The sequence below is a fragment of the Pantherophis guttatus genome, chromosome 14 (assembly GCF_059756535.1).
Source record: "Pantherophis guttatus breed Tessera chromosome 14, ASM5975653v1, whole genome shotgun sequence".
Classification (NCBI taxonomy): domain Eukaryota; kingdom Metazoa; phylum Chordata; class Lepidosauria; order Squamata; family Colubridae; genus Pantherophis; species Pantherophis guttatus.
Genome location: NC_142076.1, coordinates 134,383 through 158,319, shown reverse-complemented (window position 1 = coordinate 158,319; position 23,937 = coordinate 134,383). Strand labels below are relative to the sequence as shown.

The window sequence follows — 23,937 nt, the reverse complement described above, 5'->3', positions numbered from 1 at the left end:
AGGTGCGAGAGCAGCAGGCAGGCCAGAGAGGGGGTATTGGGTGTTCTTCTCCTCCCCTTCGCCTTCTCCCTGCTCTCTTCCACCTACCTCTCACTCAATCCCACTTCGGAACAATGGAGCAAGCACTGAAACGCATGTTGGGGCTATGTCAGAGCGCACCTTCTGATCCTCTGGCACTCGGCCCACAACTCACCATGCTCCTCCAGGCAGGAGCTTGCTGAGGAGGGGGGGAGCACCCCTGATGCCTACATGGCCCCCCCATAGCCCCATCCATCACTGTCCGGTTTCCTCAAAGGCAGCAGCTCATGTCTGGAGGTCCCGAACAGTGTCCTGCTGTGAAATCCTGGCTGGGCCTCTCCACTGTCTGACTCACCAATGGGGGCATTTCTGCTAGGCAAGCCGCCCCCACTCCTGCTGGGCTTTTGTGCTCAGTGCTAGGCTGGGGGAGGGGCGCGCTTCCCCATGCCACCCCCTTCTTTCTCTTGGCCCTGCCAACAAGGGAGGAGGAAGGCCAGACTTGGGGGATGGTCCCCACCCTGCAAGATCTGCCCCCGCTATTCTCTCTCAGCCCTCTTTGCTGATGGCAGCAGTGAATTTCCACGACGAAGGTGGAATCCTGTTGCCACGCAAAGGCAAGTACAGGGGCTCTTGACTCTCACACTAAGGCTCCACCCACCTCCACCACTGCAACAGGGCAGCAGCTCTTTCATCCCTCTGCCACAACAGGGCAACAGGGAGCTGCAGCAGAGGGGTGAAACAGCCGCATGCGGTTCCAGAGCCGCAGGTTGCCAACACCCGGACTACGGCCTCCAAACTCCCTTCCAACTCTTTTATTCTCTTTTATTCTTTTATTCTATAATAATCTCCAACAACTTGCAACCAACCACATGGGAATGCTATTATTAATAATAATTGGGTAGTATTTTTTAATCTGCAAATAGGTCAAGTTGTTTTTCTTATAGTTCCTCCTTTTTGTGAACTGGTCAAATTCAGTTTATCAAGCATGGACATGCCTTTCCAAATTTGTGCTAAGATTTGTATATCATTTAGTGCACAATTCTTCCAAAGGTATATGGACTTACCTTACAAATTTACCTAGTACACTTTTACATAGGTGTCACAAATAAATTACAAATGGCATATAATAATGTTCTGTATATGGAACTGCCTTTGGAAATGACCCAAAAGGTAGAGATGGTGCAGAAAGTAATGACTAAACTTCTGGATGAGTATCCCACTCCAGCAAAGAAAAACAACAAATGACTGCATTTGTTGCCAGCGTTCTGGGCCAGATTTAAGGTATTGACTATTAACTTTAAAGCCCTGTGTGCCATAGACAACTAGGACAGAGTCATGCAATCACAATCTCTAGAGGGCATCTGTTGAGGCTCCCTGACTTTGACTAGGGGACAAGCCTTCTAAATGGAGGCTGCACTCTTTGGAATATTCTCTTCCAGAGATAGAGATGTTCCCAACCATTATTAATTTTGTCTTTTTCTTTGAACCTGGGTTGTTTTTAGGCACCTTTCACTTTATTTGTTTTCTTTTTGTGCTGAGTCATCTTATTGTCATCTGTCCAAAGTTTGCTAGGATTGGTGTATGATACAAATACTGTAGATTTATATATGTAGGTATGTATGCATTTTAATTAGAAAATGCATTGAAAACTTCAGAAATATATGGCAATTCAAACAATAGTTATATTTCAATTTGTGTGTAAGTTCAAGATGGTAAAATTCCCTCATGCTCCCCTCATCAGTGAACTGATCGAGGAGGAAGACGCGGACCTGGCTTGCATCACGGAAACCTGGCTGGGCTCGGAGGGAGGGGTCCCTCTGAAAGAACTTTGCCTGCCGGGTTTTCGGGTGCTACACCAGCCGAGGACCCAGGGGAGAGGTGGGGGGGTGGCGGTTGTTATTAGGGAGACCCATGGTCTGCGGGAGGTCACTGCTCCTCAGATAGATGGGTGTGAGTCCCTTCTCATGAGATGGGGACCGCAAGGTCAGTTGGCCCTGTTGATTACGTACCTATCTCCTAGCTGCGTATCAACAGCCCTGCCCAGGGTGCTGGACGCCATATCGGGGCTGGTGGTTGAGTTTCCCAGGCTTATTGTGCTGGGGGACTTCAACCTACCTTCCCTTGGTGGGGCGTCAGGAGTGGCCCGGGAGTTCATGGCTTCCATGGCAGCCATGGACCTGACCCAGATAATACAGGGCCCTACTCATCAGGGGGGACATATGCCCGATCTGGTTTTTATCTCAGAGCAATGGCATAGTGAGTTCGGTGGGGGCATGCTAGTTACTCAACCCCTGTTATGGACCGATCACTATCTCCTTAGGCTGGGCTTCCATTATGCTGCCCCCCGTCACTGGGAGGCAGAACCGACTATATGGTTCCGCCCCAGGCACCAGATGGACCCTGAGCAGTTCCAGATGGAGTTTGGGACTATACCTCTCTCTCTTTCCCATGCCCTGGTCGAGATGTTGGTGGGTGCCTGGGAAGAGGCGGCTGCCAGGGCTCTTGACCGGGTCGTGCCTTTGCGACCTCTGACTCGACACAGATCCCGGTTGGCCCCTTGGTTTACTGAGGAGCTCCGGGAGATGAAGCGTCGGAGGAGAGGTCTGGAGAGTTGTTGGAGGTCCAGTTGTTCTGAATCGGACCGATCACAGTTGAGATCTTTTACCCGGTCTTATCTTACTTCTCCGCCCTCATCGCATCTGCAGATAATCGCCCGGCGCCCTGTTCAGGGTATCCCGCTCCCTTTTGAACCAGGGAGTGGGGGATGACCTTATGTGGGGGCGGGTCAAGGAATTTAGTGAACATCTACGGGATAATAATAATAATAATAATAATAATAATAATAATAATAATAATAATAAAATATTTTTATTTCTATACCGCCCTTCTCCCGAAGGACTCAGGGCGGTGTACAGCCTAATTAAAAACAGAATAAACATCAATTTAAAATAATTTAAAAATATTAAATAAATTTGGCTTAATTTAAAACCCCAAAAATTTAAAACATCCAATTTAAAATTATATTGCTAACCCAGCCTGGCGGAACAATAGGGTCTTGAGTGCGCAGCGAAATACCCGGAGGTCAGAAATCTTACGAATTTCCGGGGGCAGTTCATTCCACAGGGCTGAGGCTCCCACAGAGAAGGCCCTCCCCCTGGGTGTCACCAGCCGACATGACTTGGCCGATGGCACCCTGAGGAGACCCTCTCTGTGGGAGCGAACTGGCCTGTGGGAGGCTATTGGTGGCAGAAGACGGTCTCGAAGGTACCGTCTTCGGTATAAGGATAAGATCGCTCGGATTCGGGATGGACTGGACTCCGACTGGGCAGGGTCGGTGGGGGAGGTGGTGACGGGTCTGGTGATTTGGGACGAGTTTGATCCTGTTACTCCCAAGGAAGTGGACAGGATCATGGTGAAGCTGAGTACTACCACATGTGTGTTGGACCCGTGTCCCTCCTGGCTCGTTTATTCAGCCCGGGAGGTTACACGTGGCTGGATCCAGGCGGTGATAACTGCTTCTTTGAGTGAGGGGAGTTTCCCAGCCGCCTTGAAGGAGGCGGTGGTGAGACCCCTCCTCAAGAAGGCGAACCTGGATCCAGCTATTTTGAATAACTTTCATCCTGTCTCCAACCTTCTCTTTATCGCGAAGGTTGTTGCGAGCGTGGTGGCACATCAGCTCCCGTTGGCCCTGGATGAAACATTATATCTGGACCCGTATCAGTCGGGTTTCAGGCCCAGGTACAGCACGGAGACGGCATTGGTTGTGGTGATGGATGATCTCTGGAGGGCTCGGGACAAGGGTTATTCCTCTGTCCTGGTCCTATTAGATCTCTCGGCAGCTTTTGATACCATCGGCCATGGTATCCTGCTGCAGCGCCTTGAGGGATTGGGAGTGGGAGGCACTGTTCTATGGTGGTTCTCCTCCTACCGCTCTGGGCGTTCGCAAGCAGTGTTGGCGGGGGGCAGAGGTCTGCCCTGAAGCCCCTTATGTGTGGGGTCCCTCAGGCGTCGGTCCTCTCTCCCCTTTTGTTCAACATCTATATGGAGCTGCTGGGGGAGATCATCTGTGGTTTTGGGGTGAGGTATCATCAGTATGCTGATGATACCCAACTTTTTATATCCACCCCAAATCAACCCAGTGATGCCCTCGACACGATGTCCGGGTGCCTGGAAGTGGTGCGGCTCTGGATGGGGAGGAACAGGCTTCAGCTCAACCCTGCCAAGACGGAATGGCTGTGGGTACTGGCATCTCGGTTCTGGGAGAATATTCCATCGTTGGCTGTAGGGGGTGAGGTGTTGCCCCCTGTAGAAAAGGTGCGCAATTTAGGCATCCTCCTGGATTCATGGTTGACTCTGAACGATCATGTAACGACCGTGACCAGGGGGGCATTTGCGCAGATTCGTCTGGTGCGCCAGTTGTGCTCCTACCTGGACCGCGATGACTTACGCACAGTCACTCATGCGCTCGTCACCTCCCGGATCAACTACTGCAATGGTCTCTACATGGGGCTGCCCTTGAAGACCATTCGGAGGCTTCAGCTGGTGCAGAATGCGGCTGCGCAGGTAGTGACAGGAGTGTCCTGACACTCTCATGTTTCACCCCTCCTGTGGGACCTGCATTAGCTACCGGTTGCCCTCCGGGTGAGATTCAAAGTGCTGGTAATGACCTATAAAGCCCTACATGGCTTAGGCCCGGGATACCTGGCGGACCATCTGCGGCCAGCGCAGCTCCCCATCGCCTGGTGCATTCTCACAGGGAGGGCCTCCTTGGGGTCCCGTCGGCCAGAGAGTGTCGACTGGTGACTTCCAGGGAGCGGGCCTTCTCTGTGGGCGCGCCTACTCTGTGGAATCAGCTCCCCCTGGAGCTCCGGGTGGCTCCTGACCTTCGCTCCTTCTGCCATGATCTTAAAACATGGTTATTTGGCCTGGCCGGATTGGACTGAAGGGGTTTTAAATGTGATTTTAACGGGTTCTTATATTTGTTATATTTTATAATTGAATTTTGTATTTATTGTTGTGAGCCGCCCTGAGTCCTTTGGAGAGAGGGTGGCATACAAGCCCAAATAATAAATAAATAAATAATAATAAAATTAGATTCATTTACATTCAGATCTAAAGAAAATATTTTCTCCTTCATGATTTTGCAGAGTGAGCACTTTAAAGGACCACCATGGCAACAACACATTTGAAAACCCTGAAGATATATATTCTTTTATAAAGCGGGTTCTCCATTTCCATGTACAAGATTCAGGTGAACCAATATTTTATTTTTATTTGTATTTGTATTTCGTCAAGCATGTATTTTATGACAGGTACAAATGTAAACATAATTATAAATACATGAAATGGATACGAATAAAAGGAAACATTAGGACAGGGATTGTAGGCACGCTGGTGCGCTTAAGCACGCCCCTTAAAGACCTCTTAGGAATGGGGTGAGGTCTACAGTGGACAATTTAAGGTTAAAGTTTTGGGGGTTTGGAGAAGAAACCGCAGAGTCAGGTAGTGCATTCCAGGCACTGACAACTCTGTTACTGAAGTCGTATTTTCTGCACTCTAGTTTGGATTGGTTTACCATAAGTTTGTATCTATTGTGTGCTCGTGTATTGTTGTGGTTGAAGCTGAAGTAGTCATTGGCTGGTAGGACGTTGCAGCAGATGATTTTATGTACTATGTACAGACCGAAGATGGTCTGACCTAAGATACCCAATCTTCCAGATATAAGGGTTTTTATTCTTCAAATATCTGAGGTTATTTATCAAAGATGCTCTGCTTGAAGGAGACTAAATGTTAATTATTAAATCAAATTGAATGCAAGATTTCAGATTTTGAATGGGTGATGTATCTGCCAGCTATTTTTAAATGTTGCTGGCTCCTAAATTGTGGATTATGTAAATTTTAAAGAATCCTATAAATTTTCTGATTCAAGTGTAAAAGCTCGGTGCAAAAGTCCACTAAACCATCCTCCCTCCTTTGAAATAAAAAATTCCAAGGGTTAAAAGGTTCTAACAGCTTTTGCTACCAGAAATCTGTAGTTTGAAACTCCTTTCTTGAAATTTCAACCAAGCAGTCCTTAGTCTATGATTCAGCCAAAACAATATCCTGGGTGAGCCAGGAGTGAATTTGTAGGGTTAGGAAATAAAGTTAGGGTTGTCTTCCTCTGCAGATGTTGTATACCAGCTTTCCCCCTTCTCTCCTATCCATTCCCCCAACTCAGTCAACACTGTCACTGCCAAAATCTGCCTGCACTATTAGCAACAAAGCCCCAAGCCTTGGATTTTTGCTCCTGTTCTACCCCACCCCACCCCATCCCATGAATCACTTCAGACATTCTTACTCCTAAATGGAATGAAATATACCCACTTCTTTCTTTATAAAGAGCAAAATTTAGAAACACCTAGGTTCCAGTTTAGGTACAAACCACAAAAGAGGGCCATCCCAGAAAATAAAAAAGGCAAGATAGCAGGCATGATTGCATAATTGAAGTCCGAGTTGGTTTTTTTGGGAGTGGCGGGAACATTATGCATCTGTATTCACCAGTGGTGGGATTCAATTTTTTTAACAACCGGTTCTGTGGGCGTGGCTTAGTTGGAGGTGTGGCTTGGTGGTCATGTGACTGCGTGGGTGTGGCTAGCTGGCCATGTGACTGGGTAGGCATGGCTAGCTGATCATGTGACCGAGTGATTGTACCTATGTGCATAGGGACTACTCAGAGGGCTGAAAAAAGTCATTTCTGACTGATCCTCGCACTTTTTTTTTTTAATTTGATTTATATGCCGCCCTTCTCCGGAGACTCAGGGCGGCTTACAATGCGTTAAGCAACTTTTGACTGGTCCTCACACTTTTGACCGGTCCTCGCACTTATGACCATCCTCACATTTATGCCCGTTGCAGCATTCTTAACAACCGTCTCAATCATTTCACCACTACTACTCTTCACCACGGTGACAAGATAGGGCGCAAAACGTAAAATGTGAGGACAATCGTAAGTTCAAGGACTGGTCAAAAGTGCGAGGACCGGTCAAAAATAACTTTTTCAGCCCTCTGAGTAGTCCATATGCACATAGGGACTACTCAGAGGGCTGAAAAAAGTGATCTATTATTTATTTATTTATTTATTATTTAAATTTTTATACTGCCCTTCTCCTGACGGACTCAGGGCGGTGCACAGCAACAATAAAACAACATATCTCCATAAAATTTAAAAACATTTAAAACATATTGAATAATTTGGCTCTTATATTAAAAACTAAAAAAACCTAAAACACCCATTAAAATTCGTTATTTAAGCCAGCCCAGCCCGTTGGAACAGTAAAGTCTTAAGGGCACGGCGAAAGGTACGTAGGTCGGGGATCATACGTATCTCTGGGGGCAATTCATTCCAGAGGGCAGGTGAGCCCCACAGAGAAGGCTCTCGCCCTGGGGGTCGCCAGTCGACATTGTTTGGCTGACGGCACCCTGAGGAGTCCCTCTATGTGGGAGCATATTGGCCGGTGGGAGGCTATCGGTGGCAGAAGGCGATCTCGTAAGTACCCAGGTCCTAAGCCATGCAGCTTAGGGGAGCCCCATGTAGACAGCATTACAGTAGTCCAGACGGGAAATGACGAGGGCGTGAGTGACCGTGCGCAAGGCGTCCCGGTCCAGAAAGGGACGCAACTGGTAAATCAGGTGAACCTGATAAAAAGCCCCCCTGGCCACCGCCATCATATGATCTTCTAAAGACAGCCATGCATCCAGGAGGACACCCAAGTTGCGAGCCCTCTCTGAGGGGGCCAAGATTTCACCCCCAATAGTCAGCGATGGAGCCAGCTGGCTATACCGGGACGCCGGAAACCACAGCCACTTGGTCTTGGAGGGGTTGAGTCTGAGCTTGTTTCTCCCCATCCAGATCTGCACGGCCTCCAGGCACCGAGACATCACGTCAAGGGCATCATTGGGGTGTACAGCTGAGTATCATCAGCGTACTGGTGGAACTTCACCCCAAAACCACAGATGATCTCACCCAGTGGCTTCACATAAATGTTGAATAGGAGGGGCGAGAGGACCGACCCTTGCGGCACCCCACAAACAAGGCGCCTCGAGGTCGACCTCTGTCCCCCTGCCAACACAGACTGCGTACTATCGGAGAGGAAGGAGGAAAACCACCGCAACATGGTGCCCCCCATTCCTAACCCCTCCAACCGGCGCAGCATGATATCATGGTTGATGGTATCAAAAGCCGCTGAGAGGTCTAATAGGACCAGGACAGAGGAACCACCCCTGTCCCGAGACCTCCAGAGATCATCAACCAATGTGACCAATACCGTTTCCATGCTGTACTCCGATCTGAAGCCCAACTGGTATGGATCTAGATAGACTGACACAATTTCTGACTGGTCCTCGCACTTTTGACTGGTCCTCGCACTTATGACCATCCTCACATTTATGCCCGTTGCGGCATTCTTAACAACCATGTCAGTCATTTCACTACTACTTCTCTTCACCACGGTGACAAGATAGGGCACAAAACGTAAAATGTGAGGACAGTCGTAAGTTCAAGGACTGGTCAAAAGTGCGAGGACTGGTCAAAAATAACTTTTTCAGCCCTCTGAGTAGTCCATATGCACATAGGGACTACTCAAGAGGGCTGAAAAAAGTGATTTCTGACAGGTCCTCGCACTTTTGACCGGTCATCATTTATGCCATCATTTATCTTCTAGTCCAGAGATCTCCAACCTTGGCAACTTTAAGCCTGGCAGACTTCAACTCCCAGAATTCCCCAGCCAGCTATGCTGGGAGTTGAAGTCCACAAGTCTTAAAGCTGCCAAGTTTGAAGACCTCTGAGCTAGGGCTTTGGGGCCAGGCTTTTGGGGAGGGGGTCCCATTCGGAGAGACCCTCTGCCTCTCAGGAAGCATCAGGCCCAGGCAGAAAAAGTTGCCAAGGTTGAAGATCTCTGGACTAGAAGACCTCCAAAGGTCCCTTCCAACTCTATAATTCTGGTATTGGCAAGCAAGCACAATTAAGCTATTTAAATCCTCCAGAGCAGGATTTGGAGGACCTCAGGGACCACCAAGTTCATAATTTTAAATTTCGTGGACCACTAATACGAATCCAGCGCTCTGCTTGCTGAAGCACCTGGACTCCCAGTGACGGGATAGGGTCCTTCAGGCACTCTCCCCCCCTCTTTCTCTCTCTCTCTCTCTCTCTCCCCCTCTCTCATTCTCTCTTTCTCTCCCCCCTCTTTCTCTCCCCCCCACTCTTTCTCTCTCTCTCCTCCACTCTTTCTCTCATTCTCTTTCTCTCCCCCCTCTTTCATTCCCTCTTTCTCTCTTTCTCTCTCCCCCTCTTTCTCTCTCTCTCTCCCCCCCTCTCTTTCTCTTTCTCTCCCCCCTCTTTCTCTCTCTTTCCCCCCTCTCCCACTCTTTCCCTCTCATTCTCTTTCTCTCTCCCCCTCTTTCTCTCTCTCCCCCTCTCTCTCCCACTCTTTCCCACTCATTCTTTCTCTCTCCCCCCCCCTCTCTCTCATTCTCTCCCCCCTTTCTCTCTCCCTATCTCCCCCACTCTCTCTCTCTCATTCTCTCTCTCCCCCCTTTCTTTCTCTCCCCCTTTCTCTCATTCTCTCTCCCCCCTTCTCTCTCTCCCCCCCTCTCTCCCCTTCTTTCATTCTCTTTCTCTCTCCCCCCCTTTCTCTTTCTCTCTCTCTCCCCCACTCTCCCTCTCTCATTCTCTTGCAGGGGGCCAATCTGGTGTCTGCAATGGAGAGAAAAATACAGCTTCTTCTCTCCGCTGTAAGTGCAAACTCAGGATTCCGCCTTGGTATATTTGCGGTGCAAGGCAGCCCTCGTTTCCTGCCGACTCGGAGCGGTAAACAGCGTCTGGTTCGGGGAGCAGCCGGATTTTGCTCTCCATTGCTCTCTCGGCCCCTGCAAGCTCTCATCTCTCGAGAAGCCCAACCAAAGTTTCCTGCACCACTTCAGGGAGTGCTCCTCGAGAGATGAGAGCTTGCAGGGGGCCGAGAGAACAATGGAGAGCAAAATCCGGCTGCTCCCCGAACCAGATGCTGTTTACCGCTCCGAGTCCCAAGCGGCAGGAGATGAGGTGGAAACCTGACGCCGCACTTACAGCGGAGAGAAGAAGCTGGATTTTGCTCTCCATTGCAGACACCAGATCGTATTGCACCACCTGCAAAAATTTCCAAATGTAGCCCTGCCCTCTAACAGCCCTCCTGATGTTCAACTGTTGTCTCTCAAGGAGGATACTTGGCCATCTTCATGCTTGAAAGGATTCTACAGTGTAATAGCAGACGTTTCCCACCTTGGCAGCTTTAAAACTTGTGGACTTCAACTCCCAGAATTCTCCACAATTCCCCAGAATGGGCTAGGCGGGAGTTGAAGTCCACAGGTTGTAAAAGAGCCACAATTGCCCAGCCCTGGGCTAGGGTAGGCTGACGCCACGTGGGTGGGAGGCGGGGCAGGGCGAGGGGCGAGTGAGCCAGCAATTTAACAAACAGTTTGGTGTGCTGCGAGGCCAATAAATTACAAAAAAACACCGAACCGTTTGTTAAATTACTGGCTCGCCCGTCCCTTGCCCCGCCCCGCCCCGACTATTTATTGGCAAGCCAGCAATTTAACAAACGGTTTGGCCGAACTGCCTAGAACCAGCAGAATCCCACCACTGGTATTCACTCTATGGATTTTTTTTATAAATCCATGGATGTCTCGGCACAAAATCAACTATTCTTATACTTGATTCTTATATATATTATGCTTTATCAACAAGAGCAAAATACAAAACAAAGGAAACGGTAACAGTAACAGTATCAATATCAGTAACAAAACAAAAAAGTGTACAACAAAGAAAAAAAGATAACACATCAAACATCAAATAAATCTAACATTAAACATACAAAAAAATCCACCCCAGCTAGATGAACTATTCTGTGCGAAAAAGTTTATGCCCCAAATGTTTTGCACATTTTATCTCTTACATGTGAAGAAATTAATTAATTATTTTTTCTTGTTTCTTAACCATCCATATCCTTCAGATAGGGGCTGTGGGCACTATGTACTCAATATACAATATATACAATATATTGTTGGAAGAAAAATCCAGTCTGGTTCCAAGCTGGGAGAAAGATGCTGGAAATAAAATGGAGGCAGGTTGCAGGAAAGAAGGTCTCAGTTTATTTGGTAGTCAGAAACTTCAGTGGCAGCAGCATGTTTCTCTTTTATATATATATATAAAATTTGTAATTTTATTATAACATTTATTTATTTATTTTATTTATTTATTTATTATATTTCTATACCGCCTTTCTCCTGTAGGACTCAAGGCGGTGTACAGTCAAGAAAAATATAGACACACAAACATCATAAAATTGCTAATTAATATTATTACTTAGTTTGGTCAATTAAATAAAACCCAGAATTAGATAACATTTAAAAAATCATTCACATGTTCATATGTTTAGCCCCGCCTGTTGGAACATCAGGGTCTTGAGGGCACGGCGGAAAGCACGGAGATCAGGGATATTCTGTATCTCCAGGGGCAGTTCATTCCAAAGGGTTGGAGCCCCCACAGAGAAGGCCCTCCCCCTGGGGAGTCGCCAGTCGGCATAATTTGACTGACGGTACCCTGAGTAGTCCCTCCCTGTGAGAACAAACTGGTCGGTGGGAGGCTATTGGTGGCAAAAGACGGTCTCGTAGGTACCCAGGTCCTAAGCCATGGAGCGCTTTAAAGGTGATAACTAACACCTTGAATCGCACCCGGAAGACCATCGGGAGCCAGTGCAGCTCGCGTAGGAGAGGTGTTGCATGGGCGTAACGAGCTGCACCCATAATCACCCGCGCGGCTACATTCTGGACCAGTTGGAGCCTCCAGGTGCTTTTCAAGGGGAGCCCCATGTAGAGAGCATTACAGTAGTCCATACGGGAGGTAACTAGGGCATGAGTGACCGTGCGCAAGGCGTCCCGATCCAGAAAGGGTTAGGGTAACATATATATGACATTCATATAACACACAACTTATACATATCTTATCTCTTTTAAACATTGTTTCTTCATAGTCTTTTTTCTGTTATTTTATCTTTCCTCCCCTATGTCTTCATTTCTTTCTCTTCCCCCCCCCCTCATTGTCCTTCCCCTCCCCCTTTGATTACAATATGTTTTTTAGCTTTAACAAGCTTAACTTTATACATATCTCTACAATTATTATATACATATTTTAATTATATTTTTAATATTATACATTTCTATATTCTTGTTATATAAAATTTTCTTTTTTATTTATACTGTTTGTTTTTGTCCGTTTCAATACATTTTTATTCCGCTCGTACCTTTGTTATGTATATATTTTATAGTTCTAATTTTTTCCTCTCATAGTTATTATTCTTTATTTCTCACCTTAAGCCATTTATACCATTTATTCCATATTCTATAATAATCTCTCTCTTCTTTTTCTTTAATTTCTTTTGTTAATTTATCCATCTCAGTACATTCTAAAATCTTACCTATTAATTCTTCCTCAGTTGGGGTTCTTTCCTGTTTCCAATTTTTTGCATATACTATTCGTACTGCTGTTAATATGTGTAGCATCAAATATTTTATTTCCTTGGTATATGGTCTTGTAAAGATTCCTAACAGGAATGTTTCTGGTTTTCTTTCTACTTGTTGATCTATTATTTGTACTATCCACTTCTTAATATTTGCCCAAAACTTTTTTGCTACCGGTCATGTCCACCATAGATGGTAATATGTTCCTTGGGATTTCTTGCATTTCCAACATGTTGAGCTATTGTTCGGGTACATCTTTGCAAGTCTAGTCGGTGGCAGATGACATCTATAAAACATCTTCAACTGGTTTTCCTTGTATGCTGCCGATAATGTTAGTTTTGCATTTACTTTCCCATCTCTCCAGATCTATTATATAATTTAAGTTTTGTGCCCATTTAATCATTGTATTCTTCATTATCTCTTCCTCCATTTTATATTGTAGTAGAAATTTATAAATTTTGCTAATTAGCTTCTCTTCTGATCCTAATATAATTTTGTCAAATTCGTGTTACTCTCTTTCTATTTCGTACATTTTTGTGTCTTCCTTATATTTAGATTGGATTTGTGTGTACATCCACCAATCAATTTCTTTGTTTAGGTCCAATTCCAATTCTTGTTTTGATTTCAATTTTCCTTGTTGTTCTATTAGATCTTTATACCTTATTATTTTATTTAATTCCATTAAATTTGGATGTCTTACTGCTTCTATTGGTGAGAGCCAGATTGGTATTTTTGTATAGTGCTGCTTTTTAATTTTCAACCAAATTTGTAGTAGTGCGTTCCTTATTATATGTCTTTTAAAGTAACTGTGTGTTTTATATTTTCCATCCCAGAGGAATGCGTGCCAACCCACTTGTATTTCATGACCTTCAATTGTTAATATTCTATTCCGTATATACTCGAGTATAAGCCGACCCGAATATAAGCCGAGGCACCTAATTTTACCACAAAAAACTGGGAAAACTTATTGACTCGAGTATAAGCCTAGGGTGGGAAATGCAGCAGCTACTGGTAAATTTCAAAATAAAAATAGATACCAATAAAATTACATTAATTGAGGCATCAGTAGGTTAAATGTTTTTGAATATTTCAAAGAAAAACAGTAAACTAGCTCTGTAAGTGGAAATGAGGATCAACAAAAACAATATGGTATCAACAATAACTTTAAAAGTACTGTATGAGTTGGGTAGCTATATAAATTTGTTTAATAAATACAATGGGAAAGGTCTTTGGGGATTCCAGAATTTACATGGCACTAATTGGATTTTTGATCTCCCTTTTATTTTGAGACATAATAGAGTAGTTTTACACTATAACTAAATTACACAAGAGAATGTAATATAAAAACCAAAAATAATTCAATAACAATTTAATCTGATAAATTGGGTTAAGTGATGTAGGGCTTGATCTAATTTCAGGCAAGTTCAAGCCTCTGTTAAGAGATACCTGCATTCTCTCTCTCTCTCTCTCTCCCTTCCTTTTTCTTTTTCTTTCTTCTTTCTCTCTTTCTTTCTCCCTCCCTTTCTCCTTCTCATCTGGCATTCTTAGAGCTTCACTATTGATTAGCTTAGTCCAGGGGTGGGCAAATGTGGCCCTTTTACAACCTGTGGACTTCAACTCCCAGAATTCCTGAGACAGCCAAGCTGGGAGAATTCTGGGAATTGAAGTTCACAGGTTGTAAAAGGGCCACATTTGCTCACCCCTGGCTAAGCCTGAGCAAGGATAGCTAGCAGCCTATTACAATAAGTTCTCAATTACAATCAGTTCTCAACTCAAGCTCAGTGTACATGGGGATCTCTCTAAACAGTGAGGATTTCTTTGTTTCTTTCTCCCTTGAAGCCCCCCTCCCCGTTTTTGCTTCTAGGGGGCTGCAGGGAGTCTTGCTAGCCACCACCCCATGCCCCATTTTGCCCTTAGCAAGCCTCCCTGCAGCCCCTGGGAGCCAAAAAGGTTGCAGGAAAAAAGGCATTTTTTTCCTCACTCGAGTATAAACCGAGGGGGGCTTTTTTCAGCATTAAAAAATTGCTGAAAAACCTGGCTTATACTCTAGTATATACGGTATCTTTTAGTTCCATCCATTCTTTAAGCCAAATTATCTATCTTTTGTGTCCTGTAATAATTTAAGTTTAATTCGTGGTCGCTTCCCCTGCCATATAAATTTGATTGTTATTTTATTCAATGTTTCAAAAAACTTTTTTTCCAATTTTATTGGTATAACCTGGAATAAAAATAAAAGTTTTGGTAAAATATTCATTTTAATGGTGGAGATCCTTCCCATTAATGATATTTGTAAATTTCTCCAATTATCTAAATCTTTATCTGTGTTACTAATTTATCGTAATTGTCTTCTTTGATTGATGAACCTCTTGCCGATAACCAAATCCCTAGATATTTTATTTTCTTAGTTATTTGATTTTGTAAAATGTTTTCCAAGTCTTTTTCTTGTTCCTTTGTGAGATTTTTTTGTTATTAATTTTTATTTGTTTTTATTAATCTTTAGTCCCACCACTTCTCCGCATTCTTCCAACTTCTTAAACAATTTTGGTGCTGACTCTAGCAGTTCTCCTACTATAAATACGGCAAAGTCCTGAACCTTATATTCTTCTTTCCTTATCCTTAACCCTTTAATTTCTTGGTCTTCTCTGACCATTTTTAAAAGGATCTCCAACATTAAAATATAGAATAGTGGAGAGAGTGGACATCCCTGCCTAGCCCCTTTTGTTGTGTGTCTGTGGGTCTGTGGTGTCATCATTCATAATTACTCTTGTCGTTTGTTTTGTGTAGATTTCCCCTATGATTTTTTCAAATTTTGTCCCAAATTGCATAAATTTTAGTTGCCCCATTAAGAATTTCCAATTCAGATTATCGAATGCTTTTTGGGCATCAAGGAAAACCAGTGAAGCTTGTTTTTCCCGGGTGTGATTCGTAAAACTCTAATGTATTTATTATTATTCTTACGTTGTTCTTGATTTGTCAGCCAAATGGCAGAAATCCATTTTGGTCCGAGTGTATATGGTTATTTAATACTTTTTTTAATTTTTTCAGCTATAATTACTGCAAATATCTTGTAATCTGTATTTAGCAAGGAGATTGGTCTATAGTTTTGTATTAACTGGTGGTCCATATCTTCTTTGGGTATAATAGTAATTATTGCCTCTGTCCAGCTTGTCGGGATTTTTGCCTTTTCCAAAGCCTCATTATATAGTTCTAACATGGTTTCTCCCAATGTTTCCTGTAGACTTTTATATAATTCCACCGGTAGCCCGTCTGGCCCCGGTGTTTTGTTGTTTTGTTGTTTTTTCAGTGCCGATTCAAATTCGAGTTTAGTTATTGGTCCGTTTAATATTTCTCTTTGTTTTTTTTTTTTTTGTGATTATTGCCATTTCTGATCTTTCTATATATTGTTTTATTTTTTTCCTCCTCTATTTCTTTTTGTTTGCATAGGTTTGAAAAGAATGTCTGAATCATTTCCTTTTTGGCTTCTCTTCTATATTGAATTACCCCTTTTTTGTCTCTAAATTGGTATATCATTCTTTTATCTTTTTCTTTTTTCAATTTATATGCCAACCATCTGCCTGTTTTGTTCACAAATTCAAAATAGTTTTGTTTTGCCATCTTTATTTTCTGGGCTATTTCTTTTTGATTTATCAGATTTATTTTATGTTTGATTATATTCCATTCCTCTCTTACTTTTTTGTTTTGGGGATCTTTTTGTCATTTGTGTTCTAAGTTTTTTAATTCTTCATATAATTTATCTTGCTGTTGTCTGCTTTCCTTGTTTTTCTTCCCTATATATGCAGTCGTCAATCTGTGTATATATGCTTCTGTTATATCCCAAGTATTTTGTAAAGAAGTATCCTCTCTTTTGTTTATTTTAAAAAATGATTCTAATTCGTTTTCCAACATTTGTTTAAACCCTTTTTCTTTACATATATTTTGGTTCATTGTCCATCTTCTAAATCTTTTTTTCCCCTTCCAATTTATAATTATTGGGTTGTGATCTGCCTATTCGTTTACTCCTATCTCTATTGTTTCTATGTCTGGCCTGGTATCCGCAGTCATCCAGGCCCTATCAATTCTAGACCAAGATTGGTGTGGATGGGAGTAAAATGTATATTGATTCTCATCTTCATGCGTCTCCCTCCAAACATCTCTCAGGTTTATTTCCGAGGCCATATTAAAAAACTCTTTTGGTAGCTGTAACTATTAGAGGAGAATGCTGTAATTCCTCTCAGCCAAGGCTTCTGGTAGCCAACTGTTTATGATGTTACTGTCCCCACGTTCTTTTGCAATTATATTTGTATTTTGGTCTGTGACCGCAAATAAAAGTTAATGTAACTCTTTTGGTAGTGTTTCTTTCTTTCTTTTTTGTTTTTCTTACTACTTTTATAGTCTTTTCTGGCATCTACTATAGCACTGTAATCTCCAATTAGATATTTTCATATTCTAATTCTATTATTTTATTATGTAAAATAATGTGTTGTGAGGGGACGCCTGAGTGAGGAGGTTCCCGATGTTTGGGAGAATCTTAGCCAGTTTCTAGCCCACTATTAACATCTTCTGTTTGCCATTTTCGCACCCTCTTCCATGGCTGCTTATGGCTCCGTGACTGTATTCAAGATCGGACTTATGGGCTTTGAGGAATGCCCCCCATTCCTGGAAGTGGCCTACTGGCCTTGCCAAGAAATATCTCAAAGACGAGTCCTGGGACCCCGAGAGGTGGCACGAAAGGGTTGGGGATTTTAAAAGTTCTTTGTACTCATTTTTAATTAGTTTTTTAAGGGGTGGGAGGGAGAATGTAATATGTACAACCGGGGTGGGTTTGGGGGGCAACCCACAAGTGTTGGGAGGTCGGGGGGGCTAGTTCCTATATTGGGGAGGGCGTTTCCATCGGCATTGTGGGTGGGAGGGGCAGATATGGCGGGAGCAGGGGGCCACATTGTGTTAGGGGAGGATGCACTCGCTACCTGCGAGCGATTGCGTGCTCCGGCCCCCAATGCTCTTCTCGCTCCCCGGGTTGTTCAGATCCTCAGGCCCTGGGCCTCCGGTTGATGTTGTGCAATGCCAGGTCCGTGGTAAATAAAGCCCCCCTTATTTGTGATCTGGTTCAGGAGGGGGGTGCGGACCTGGTAGGTATTACGGAGACCTGGTTGGCCCAGGAGGGGGGGTCCCCCTCATTGAGATGTGCCCACTGGGTTTCTATGCATTCCATCAGCTGAGGTTCCAGGAGAGGGGCGGGGGGGGGGTGGCGGTTCTTGTAAAGGAAGGTCTCACTCCAAGGGAGGCCACTGTACCTCAGATAGCCAGATATGAGTCCCTCCTGGTGAAGTGGGGACAAGGGAGGCAGATGGGCTTGCTGATTATGTACCTGGCTCCCTGCCACGTGTCGGCTGCCCTGCCCGAGCTACTCAACATGATTGCTGAGGTGGCGGTGGAGACCCCCAGGCTTATGGTCATAGGGGACTTCAACCTGCCATCTGTCGGCGAAGAGTCTGAGGTGGCCCGGGAGTTCATGGCTTCCATGACGGTGTTGTGGCTCCGTTACCTGAGCCTGTGTCATTGGCAGGAGAAGACTCCGAGAGTGAAGGAGAGGAGTTGGCAAGGCCTCCCTCTCCAGGACCCTCCTCTCTAGCAATGCCTTCGGTGTCCGCCAAAGGACAAGAGATAGGGCCGGGGCCAAGCACGTCCACGCAGCCACAGGTGGACAGTGATGAGGGAAATGAGTCTTGGCTGGATCCTCGGCAGCGTCGCAGAGATAAGCGCGCACAACAGAAGAAAAGGCATGCCAGAGATTAAGCTGAGTCACTGGACCACACCCCACAGGGTATAAAAGGGGGTGAGGTGGCCATTCAGACTCTGTGATGGAGAAAACTAACTACTATCGAGTCACATTGCATCTTTGGAAACAACATTATCGGCCTTGTATTTATTTTACGAACTGGACCATTCTTGACTGTGTGTATTTTGTTTATGAGTAAAGTTCTTGGCAAGCAGCTACTGGGTTGCTAACCAAACTTCTTATCGGAAGAGTCCTTCGGGAGTAGGGCGGTATAGAAATTCAATTAAATAAATAAATAAATAAATACGCCGAATGTAGCCCCGGGTCTGCCGCCCAAACCCGCGATCCCCTTCCTGATTCCAAACATGGGGTGTGTGCAGAGACAAAAAAAAGTGTATCGTGTTTCAGGCGGCAGATCTGGCCAGGAGGTGTTCTGTTCCCATCCCCCCACACACACAAACAACCAGCCGGGGGTTAAAGAAGTACTCGGCACACACAAGGTTTGTTATCAGGAACTTGGCAGCAATACGATAACCGTCTGCCAAGTGTTTTACTACAAGAAGAGGGAGTGTTCCTCCACCAGATAACACCAACGATTACACACAGTTTTCAAAACAGTCCAGCTCAAACATGAAACCTTCAGCAGATTAGGCGTTGTACAGTGACTAGCCAGAAGTTAGCTTTGTCCGTCACAGAGTCTAAATGGCCACCACACTCTCTTATATAGCCTGTGGGGTGTGGTCCAGTGACTCAGCTTAATCCCTGGCACGCCTCCTCATCTGCTGCAAACGTTTATCTCGCCTTCGTTGGCGTGGATCCAGGAACGACTTATCACCCTCATCGCTATCATCGGAGACACCTGGCTCCTGGTTAATCTCCTCTCCCTCGGCAGACACCTGAGGCATTGCCAGAGAGGAGGGGCCTGGAGAGGGAGGCCTGGCCGGCTCCTCTCCTTCATGTTCGGAGCCTTCTTCCTCCGATAAGATGGGCTCAGGGGTCGGAGCCACAACAGGAGGAAAGAGAAGAGTCTGCTGAGGAGGAGGACGGGGGTGCGCGGCTCTGCAATGTGCAGAAAAACACTTTCAGGGGGCAGCGCTACAATCTCCTCCCCGAATCCAAAGCACTTCCCAGTTCCCCGCTGCACATTGCAGGGGAACTGGCCACCACCTGAAGCGCGACTCTTGAGGTTTGCATTTTGGAATCCAGGCAGCGATGGCTGGAAAGGAGGAACGTTTCCCTTTAGGGGCTCCCATTCAGCTCGGTTTGGCTCCTGGGCACAGAGAGGGTTAGGCAGCGGTGGCGGTGGCTCCTCACATTGCTGGGGAGTGAAGTCAGCGCAGCCAGAGGGGTGACCAGCTGCAAATCGTGGCACCCGCCTTGTTCCCCAAAGCTGCTGGGCGGATTTCCCAACCCCCACTGTCCCGAAGAAGGAGGGTTGTTCCTCAGGCTGTGCTCTGTCCCTCCCCCCAGAGCATGCTAGGGGTCTCTTTGGGGGAAAGCGAGTAGTCCCTGCACCTCTTGCTTGCAGGAGGAAGAGGAGGGCGGCGCCACCTTAAATGCTGGTAGGCAGAGGTAAAATACGTTTTTCCTTGTTTTCTTCCCCCAAAATTAAGGTGCGTCTTATACTCCGGTGCATCTTATACACTGAAAAATACGGTATTTTTCCGCTCTTATCGCATCGGCAGATAACCGCCCGGCCGCCCTGTTTAGGGTGACCCGCTCCCTCCTCCACCTGGGAGCGCGGGAGGATCCCTTGCAGGGTCATGCTGAGGATTTTGTTCAGTATCTGCACGATAAAATCACTCAGATTCGGGAAGGCTTGGTCTCTGACTGGGTAAGTACAGACGGGGTGATGGAGGCCGGTCTTGAGAATGTAATTTGGGAGGAGTTCGACCCTGTTGCTCCTGAGGATGTGGACAGGATACTGGGGCGGCTGAATGCGACCACATGTTTATTGGACCCGTGTCCCTCCTGGTTGGTGCTGGCCTCCCGGGAGGTTACGCGAGGCTGGCTCCAGGGGATTATCAATGCTTCCTTGAGTGAGGGTGTCTTGCCATCCGCCTTGAAAGAGGCGGTGGTGAGGCCACTCCTCAAGAAGCCCGCTCTGGATCCGGCTGTTTTGGCTAACTACTGTCCGGTCTCCAACCTTCCCTTTGTGGCAAAGGTTGTTGAGAGTGTGGTGGCGAGATAGCTTCCTGGGTACCTGGATGAAGCTGTCTATCTGGATCCTCTCCAGTCTGGCTTCAGGCCTTGGCACAGCACGGAAACAGCATTGGTCACGTTGGTGGATGATCTCTGGAGGGCTCGGGACAGGGGTTGTTCCTCTATCCTGGTCCTGTTAGATCTCTCAGCGGCTTTTGATACCATCGACCATGTTATCATGCTGCGCCGGTTGGATGGGTTGGGAGTGGGGGGCACTGATCTGCGGTGGTTCTCCTATCTCTCTGACCGGATGCAATCTGTGTTGGCAGGGGGGCAGAGGTCGACCCCGAGGTGCCTTGTTTGTGGGGTGCCGCAGGGGTCGGTCCTCTCGCCCCTTCTGTTCAACATTTATGTGAAGCCGCTGGGCGAGATCATCCGTGGCTTTGGGGTGGAGTTCCATCAGTACGCTGACGATACTGAGCTGTACATCTCCAGGCCAGGCCATCCCAACGATGCCCTTGAAGTAATATCCCGGTGCCTGGAGGCCGTGCGGATCTGGATGGGGAGTAACAGGCTTCGACTCAACCCTTCCAAGACCGAGTGGCTGTGGCTTCCGGCGTCCCGATATAGCCAACTGGTGCCATTGCTGGCTATTGGGGGTGAGTTATTGGCCCCCACAGAGAGGGCTCGCAACTTGGGCGTCCTCCTGGATGCACGGCTGTCTTTAGGAGAACATATGACAGCCGTGGCCACAGGGGACTTTTCATCAGGTTCGCCTGATTCGCCAGTTGCGTCACTTTCTGGATCGGGACTCCTTACACACAGTCACTCAGGCACTCGTCACTTCCTGCCTGGACTATTGCAATGCTCACTACATAGGGCTCCCCTTGAGGAGCACCCGGAGGCTCCAACTAGTGCAGAATGCGGTTGCGCGGGGGATTATGGGAGCGAGGGGGCGCTCCCATGTGACGCCTCTCCTGCGTGAGCTGCATTGGCTTCCGGTGGTCTTCTGGGTGCGCTTCAAGGTGTTGGTTACCACCTTTAAAGCGCTCCATGGCATAGGACCTGGGTATTTGTGGGACCGCCTTCTGCCGCTGATAACCTCCCACCGGCCAGTACGCTCCCACAGAGAGGGACTCCTCAGGGTGCCGTCAGCCAGGCAGTGTCAGCTGGCGACCCCCAGGGGGAGGGCCCTCTCTGTGGCGGTACCTGCCCTCTGGAATGATTTGGCCCCGGAGATACGTATGATACCAGATCTCCGGGTTTTTCGCCGTGCCCTAAAAACTTTTCTTTTCCACCAAGCAGGGCTGGCGTAACCCCCCCCCCTTTTGAGATGTTAGATTTTTAATTGTCTATGGGTTTTAGTTGGGATGTTTTAAATAAGTTGTGTAATTCTTTTAAAAATTTTAAATTTTGTATTGGAATGTTTTTTATTTTTGGCTGTGCACCGCCCTGAGTCCAGCAGGAGAAGGGCGGTATACAAATTTAATAAAAAATAAAATAAATAAATAAATGTATTTCTTTAAAGAGTTCATGTTGATTTTGGTTAGGGGCATTTATTAATTATTAATAAATGATTTCCCCCCCCGCCTGTTTCTAATTCGACCATCACAATTCTTCCTTCTTCATCTGCATAAATTAGTTTTGATTTTCTCCTTTTTTTAACATAGATCGCTACTCCTCTTTTTTTTTTTTTTGTATCAAAGATGTATATAGTTTTTCTAATTTTGGGCTTTCTAATAGTTTTTGGTATCCTCTTTTGATATATATACTTCTTGAAGGCATATCACATCAGCTTCCGATTTTCGTAATTTTGTGAATGTTTGCGTTCTTTTCTTCGATACATTTAATCCATTTATGTTTACCGAGAGAAGTTTAATTGCCTCTTCTATTATATTTTGAAAGCGCAAGAAAAATGAAACTTTCTCCATTTCCAATGTTGCTATTGAGTCAGACAATTCCTTATTTAGTTGGAAAGATTTTTGCTCCATTGTCTCCACTTTTATCTCTACTTGATCTATTTTTGTTTCCATTTTTTAAATTCTTTGTTCATTTTCTGTTATTGTTTGTTGGATGTCCCCAATTTTATCATTCATGTTTTTGATGTCCTTGTTGCAATATTTTTAGGATCAGACTCAATAATAATAATTAGAATTAGAGGTTCAAATATAGTTCTCTTTAATCATAGTAGGCATTCTATATTCACTGAATATTCACAGATAGAAGCAAGGAAAAATGGCGAAGGTGGCTCCTTATATATACAAAGGGTGGAGCCAAGAGTGGGAGTGGTGAATTATGAATACATTAAGAAACAAAGAATAAGTTAACCCCTGATATCCCATATATACATTATTTACACATTAGGGAATAAGGCATTTACATCTGACAAATCCCCCTCTAAATGCCGGTTCGCTATACAACACCAATTACATTCAGATTCAGGACAATATAAGACATACAATTTGGAAGTTAAGTATTCGTGCTGTTTAGAAGGTAAAGGCTTCGTCAATATGTCAGCTAATTGTTCAGAGGTATCGCAATGTACTGCTTTGATAAATCCATCTTGGGACAATTGTCTCACATGCTTAAATTTTATATCTATATGCCTAGATCTTTGTCCAATGGCATCGGACCTAGATATTTCAATGGCCGCTTTATTGTCCTCATGCATAACAAAAGGCAAAGCAGGTTTTTTCCAAACATCTGAAATTAAATCATTAAACCATACAAGGTTATTTGCAGCTTTGGATAAACAAACATATTCCGCTTCTGTGGTTGAAGTGGCTACCAATTCTTGTTTACCAGTGTACCAGTAAACTGGACAGTCATTTAACAGGAAAACATAACCAGAAGTACTTTTTCTGCATGATGTATCTCCAGCCCAATCCGCATCTGCGTAACATGTAAGTCTTGGTTCTTTGTTATCACTAGGCTCTAATACTAGACAAAAGTCTAATGTATTTTTCAGGTATCTTAAAATTCTTTTGACAGCTTCCCAGTGGTACATTGTTGGTTTACTAACGTGCCTTGATAATAAATTGAGTGGTAATGCAATATCTGGCCTGGTCCAATTGGATATATAAAGAAGTGAACCTATGACTGATCTATAGAATGTATTATCCTTGAATTCAGGGGAAGATTCATCAGTATTTCTGAGGAAATCAGTTTGCATAGGAGTGTCACAGGGTTTGGCATTGTTTAAATTGCATTTGTTTAGAAGTTCAATAATCTTATCTTTCTGGGTAAGTTTGAAACCCCTTCTAGTTTTGTTAATTTGTACATCAAGGTATTTGTTTATTTTACCTAGAGATTTTAACGAGAAATGTTCATTTAACTTGTTTACAAAGATTTCTCTTCTCTCTCTGTGTTTTCCTATATATAAAATATCATCTACGTAAATCAATACAAACTCAACGTGATCATCACTCTTTTTGACAAAGAAACAGTTATCAGCAGTGGTAGCGTTG

At 45.1% G+C, this 23,937-nt stretch overlaps 1 protein-coding gene across 1 annotated transcript in view; it reads left to right on the top strand.

Moving 5' to 3' along the window:
- The window catches only part of LOC117667375 (uncharacterized), a 196,580-nt gene that overhangs the window by 98,655 nt on the left and 73,988 nt on the right, over positions 1 to 23,937 (top strand). Inside the window, exon 47 of the mRNA XM_087878699.1 lies at positions 5,166 to 5,269. Within this exon, the coding sequence (XP_087734825.1) occupies positions 5,166 to 5,269 (104 nt within the window). The remainder of the gene's footprint in view (positions 1 to 5,165; positions 5,270 to 23,937) is intronic.